The sequence below is a fragment of the Chiloscyllium plagiosum genome, chromosome 4 (assembly GCF_004010195.1).
Source record: "Chiloscyllium plagiosum isolate BGI_BamShark_2017 chromosome 4, ASM401019v2, whole genome shotgun sequence".
NCBI classification, from domain to species: Eukaryota; Metazoa; Chordata; class Chondrichthyes; order Orectolobiformes; family Hemiscylliidae; genus Chiloscyllium; species Chiloscyllium plagiosum.
In genome coordinates, this window is record NC_057713.1 from 2,581,214 (window position 1) to 2,587,213 (window position 6,000).

A 6,000-nucleotide genomic window follows, 5' to 3' on the forward strand; every position below is an offset into this window, starting at 1 on the left:
AGGACTGTTCATGTGTAAATAAAGGGTAATGTGGTGATGGGATACTGGCCTTTGTGGAGTTATTTCAATAATATTGATCTTCACATTAATTAGATAGCAAAAATTCTAATATACGATAGGACTATGACTTTATAAGCATCTGAGCAATAGGCCATGATAGCCTGGTGCCTCTGTATTCACAAGGGCACAACCATTATTGAACAAAATCTCCCAAACAAGGTTTTATGTTTAGATTATAGATTGTCTTCAGGATGGAAGGAAAGTTGCACAATCTTGGAGGGTGGTGCTGTCCCTGATATAGATGTTAAACCATTGCTCACTATTCCAGTCCCAGTCACCAAATTTTACCAGATGTTTTCAGCTGAAAAAGTGTTAACAAAGAGAGATCTAACCTTACGAGCAGTATCTGAATGAGCTCCCCACTGAAGCAGCAGCTTTACAACTTCACTGTATCCCATCTGTGCTGCTATCCACAATGGAGTCGTTAGATCCTAAACAAAATCAATAAAGAGTTTTTAGGATAGGCTTTTCCAAAGAGCTAGCTTTTGAGAAAGAAGGAAAGAGGATAAGGGGTTTAGGGAGAGAATTCCAAAGCTTTCTCAGAGACAGCTGAAATCTTGTTTGATAATTGTAGGGTTAAAACCACTGCGAATGAACAAGAGGCCAGAACTGGAAGAATACCGAATACTTGGGAGATTTGTAAAATTTGAGAAGGTTACAGACTAAGGGAGCGATGCCATGGACAAGTATGAAATTTAACTTTAAGCCACTGTACGACCAGGAATCAATGTTGGACAGTGAGCACAGGAGGCATAGGAGTGAATAGATTGGAATAAATCTGAATTTATGAACTGATGTAAAACCAGCCAAGGGAGCACTGGTCTGAAAGTAACAAAATCATTTTTATGTAACACTGATATTTTAAAAAATCACAACACCAGGTTATAGTCCAACAGGTTTAATTGGAAGCACACTAGCTTTCGGAGCGACGCTCCTTCATCAGGTGATAGCGGAGGGCTCGATGGTAACACAGAATTGATAGCAAAGATTTGCAGTGTGATGTAACTGAAATTATACATTGAAAAATTGATTGTCTGTTAAGCCTTTCATCTGTTAGAATACAGTGATAGTTTCACTTCTTTCATGTGTAAATCACAAAACCCTTTTTTTAAAGTTGCATTCTCGGGTTAGCTGTTAACAATGGTGATAGCTAGACAATATGTTGAAGGTGTTAGCCCCCTGTGTTTTCTGTCTATGACCTGATGTTTAGATTGATTCTAATCTAAAAAGTGAGATAACAGAGTTCTACATAAATTCATGCAGTTTTTGAGCAAAGTGCAATGTAACTCTGCAAGTACAAATTCACCCCACAAAATATATGTGTGCATGTGGGTCTTCGTCTGTAGAGAGAGCACGAGAGAGTGTGCCCAAGGTCCCGGTTGAGGCCCTCCCTATGGATAGAACTTAGCTATCAGCCTCTGCTCAGCCACTTTCCTCTGCTGCCTGTCCCGAAGTCCACCCGAAGGTCCGAGGCTGAATGTCCTGGACCACTGAAGTGTTCCCCAACTGGGAAGGAACCCTCCTGTCTGTTGATATTTGTGCGGTGCCCATTCATCCGTTGTCGTAGCCTTTGCTTGGTTTCCCCAATGTACCATGCCTCCGAGCATCCTTGCCTACACACACTCCCTTACAGACTTAAGACACACTGCACTCACCCCACACACACACACTTTGTGGGGTGAATTTGTACTTGCAGAGTTACATTGCACTTTGCTCAAAAACTGCATGAATTTATGTAAAACTCTTATCTCACTTTTTAGATTGATTCTAATCTAAACATCAGGTCATAGACAGAGAACACAGGGGGCTCACACCTTCAACATATTGCCCAGCTATCACCATTGTTAACAGCTAACCCGAGAATGCAACTTTAAAAAAAAGGGTTTTGTGATTTACACATGAAAGAAGTGAAACTATCACTGTATTCTAACAGATGAAAGGCTTGACAGACAATCAATTCTTCAATGTATAATTTCAGTTACATCACACTGCAAATTTTTGCTATCAATTCTGTGTTACCATCGAGCCCTCCACTATCACCTAATGAAGGAGCATCGATCCGAAAGCTAGTGTGCTTCCAATTAAACCTGTTGGACTATAACCTGGTGTTGTGTGATTTTTAACTTTGTACACCCCAGTCCAACACCGGCATCTCCAAATCATGACTGATATTTTAGTGTTTTATGTGGACAGATTATGAGCTAATTATTAAATTAAATCTAATAGATTTTAGTTGCAAGGATAACAGCTTAAGTGCAAAACAGGTTAAGTGAGTGGGCCATAAGCTGAGTGATGGAGCATAATCTAAAAATGTGAGGTTATTCACGTTAATGATAAGAACAGAATAGCAGATTTTTAAAAAAAGACATGAAACATTGAAATGTTGACATTCAGAAAGACTTGGATATACTCATACAATGAATACAAAGTTAAAAAAGTTAACTTTACAGGGAACTACAGCAGTGTTACATCACAGAAGGAATCTGCGTGGCCCACCATGCTTGCACTGACAAGCAAATGAGCATTACCTCGTGCCAATCTCTTTTTCACCATACCCTTCCACATTATTTTTATCCAAATAATCATTGAATGTTCTCTTGAATGCCTCAGTTGAACTTTGTGCCTCCATCACATTTCCAGATAATGTATTCCAGATCCTAACTACTCACTGTCATAACGCTGTTCCTTTTCTCAAGGATACCATGTCCTTGGTATTTTTCAGAGGGGTCGTAAAACAGTTCTCAGCTCAGAGATGGCTACTTTGGTACAGAGATGAAAAAGGATTTTGAGAGGCCTTTTGTTTATATGTAAACAGATGAGACTTCAGGCCAAAGTGGTCATGATTTAGAAGTAACCTGTGTAAGTCAAGGGGGCATGGCCAGCTCTCTAGCTGAGCAGTTCAGTCCAGAACTAGTTTGGGGGTTCAACTGTGGGCTTTGTGGAAACAGGTTGCTAGACTCTCTCTCCCCTTTTGCCCTTCTAACTTCAACCTGTAAGCCTTTGTTTCATTTTTACTATGTTTAAGGGGTTCGCTTATTGGGACTGTTGTGTATATTCAGAACAACATAATTAAGTCTAGTTTGGATAGACTGAGTTCTGTAGGGGTTCTTTATTCTGTTCTTTGCATTTTATTGTGTAATTTTGTGAATAAATTTTTGTCTGTTTTAAAATCTGGTAGTCAACCTAGCTAATGTTCACTGTACACTTACCGAAACAAATTGCAAAGTTATGGTCTGGGTTGCCTGCTTAAGAATATTTTAAGTAGTCTGGCCTAGTCCATAACAGTGAAAAACATTTTCCTTACTTTATTTGCATATCACTTTACATCTACACCCTCTTGTTCCTGTTATTATTAGCAGAAGATTGGCTGATGATAATAACAGTTTCATGATCAGAATTTTAATTCCAGATCTTAATTGAGGTAAAGTGGCAGAGTGGGATGGGGAGTTGAAATGTTGGGCCAAAGACTTCCACTCTGCTGAGGACGTACAGGTCCTGGGCTTCCTCCACCGCCACTCCCTCACCACCAGATGCCTGGAGGAAGAACACTTCATCTTCTGCCCCAGAGCATCAATGTGGACCAGTTTCCTCATTTCCCCTACCCCCCATCTTACCCCAGTTCCAACCTTCCCCTCAGTACCATCCTCATGACCTGTCCTACCTGACAATCTTCCTTCCCACCTATAACCTTTACCTCCACCTATTGTACTCTTGACTACTTTCTCCCCAGCCCCACCCCCCTCCCATTTATCTCTCCACCCCGGAGGCTACCTGCCTTCATGCCTGAAGGGCTTTTGCCTGAAACATCTATTTTTCCTGCTGCTCGGATGCTGCCTGACCTGCTATGCTTTTCCAGCACCACTAATCTAGACTGATTTCCAGCATCTGCAGTACCCACTTCTGCCTGGATACAGAATTGGCTGGCCGATAGAAGATTGGCGTTGGTGCTAGATGGAATGTATTCAGCCTGGAGCTCATTGATCAGTGGTGTTTCACAGGGATCAGTTCTGGGACCTCTGCTCTCTCATTTTTACAAATGACTTGGATGAGGAAGTGGAGGGGTGGGTTAATAAAATTTGCTGATGACACAAAGATTGGTGGAGTTGTGGAGTGTGTGCACGGCTGTTGTAGGTTGCAACAAGACATTGACAGGATGCACAACGGGGCTGATAAGGGGCAAATGGAGTTCAATCTGGAAGAGTGTGAAGTCATTCATTTTGGAAGGTTGAATTTAAATATTGAATACAGGGTTAAGACAGGATTCTTGGCAGTGTCCATAGATCCCTCAAAGTTGCCACCTAGGTTGATAAGGCTGTTATGAAAGCCAACAGATCACATGCCTTCTTTAGCAGAGGGGGTGAGTTTAAGAACCACGAGCTTATGCTGCAGTTCCGTACAGTCCTGGTTAGACCATACTTGGAATAGTGTATTCAGTTCTGGTTGCCTCATTATAGGAAGGATATGGAAGTTTTGAGGGTACAAAGCAGATTTACCAGGATGCTGCCTGGACTGGAGAGCATGTCTTATGAAGAAAGGTTGAGGGAGATAGGCCTTTTCTCACTGGAGCGAAGGAGGATGGGAGGTGACTTGATAGACGTGTACAAGATGTTGAGAGGCATAGATAGAATGGACAGCCAGAGATTTTTTCCAAGGGCAGAAATGTCAATCACAAGGGGGCATAATTTTAAAGGTGATTGGCAGAAGGTTTAGGGGAGATGTCAGAGGTAGGTCTTTACTCAGTGGTAGGTGCCAGCAGTGGTAGTAGAGTCAGATATATTAAAAGGACATTTAAACGACTCTTGGATAGGTGCATGGAAGTTAGTACAATGAAGGGTACGTAGACTGATCTTAGACTAGGATAAAAGACCAGCACAACATCGACAGAGGAAGGGCCTGTACTGTGCTGAACTGTACTATGTTTGGTGTCTGGCAGGAGAGCCTCTATTGCGCTGTCATTCTCACATTCCGATCACTTAATCTGAACTATCAGCATCTTTTCTCCATCAGAATCCTACACTCACTGTCCCTCCCAAACTATAGTATATAAGCTGTCCCCTCCATATTTCACTTCAGCTCTGAAGAAGAGGCATCTAGACTCGAAACATTAACTTGCTTTATCTCCATGGGTGCAGTGCTCTCGAGCATTTGTTGCCACCAGCACAGATTCCAGCATCTGTAGCAATTTGTTCCTATACCCTGAGAACATTATCCTGACTTGCTAGTTCAGGAAGAATACTGCTTGGCTATTACCTTCCCTGATAACCTTTGCTGCACCCCCTCGATAGCATCGTCAGATAAAGGAGATCAAAACTGCACACAATAGTCTGGGTATGGTCTCACCAAGCCCAAGTATAATTGCAGCAAGACATCCTTGCTCATGTACTCATATCCTCTCTCTCTGTGAAGATTTGGAGATGTTGGTGTTGGACTGGGGTGTACAAAGTTAAAAATCACACAACACCAGATACTAAATGAATATTTTGCATCAGTATTTACTGTGGAAAAGGATATGGAAGATATAAACTGTATGGAAATAGATTGGTGACATCTTGCAAAATGTCCAGATTACAGAGGAGGAAGTGCTGGATGCCTTGAAACGGTTAAAAGGTGGATAAATCCCCAGGACCTGATCAGGTGTATCTTAGAACTCTGTGGGAAACTAGAGAAGTGATTGCTGGGCCTCTTGCTGAGATATTTGTATCATTGATAGTCACAGGTGAGGTGTCTGAAGACTGGAAGTTGACAAACGTGGTGCCACTGTTTAAGAAAGGTGGTAACGACAAGCCAGGGAACTATAGACCGGTGAGCCAGACCTCAGTGGTGGGCAAGTTGTTGGAGGGAATCCTGAGGGACAGAATGTACATGTATTTGGAAAGGCAAGGACTGATTAGGGATAGTCAACATGGCTTTGTGCATGGGAAATCATGTCTCACAAACTTG

At 42.0% G+C, this 6,000-nt stretch overlaps 1 protein-coding gene across 5 annotated transcripts in view; it reads right to left on the bottom strand.

The window, feature by feature from the left end:
• Positions 1-6,000, bottom strand: part of ankrd29 (ankyrin repeat domain 29) — a 99,525-nt gene that overhangs the window by 39,609 nt on the left and 53,916 nt on the right. For 4 of the 5 annotated variants that reach the window (XR_006311339.1, XM_043687600.1, XM_043687599.1 and 1 more), the window contains one exon: positions 393-491. Coding sequence is in view for 3 of the 5 variants with exons in the window: in XM_043687600.1 (XP_043543535.1) it covers positions 393-491 (99 nt within the window). In the remaining 2 variants the exon portion in view is untranslated. Of the gene's footprint in view, positions 1-392; positions 492-6,000 lie in introns of those variants that run through there. The other variant, XM_043687603.1, reaches the window with a different exon arrangement.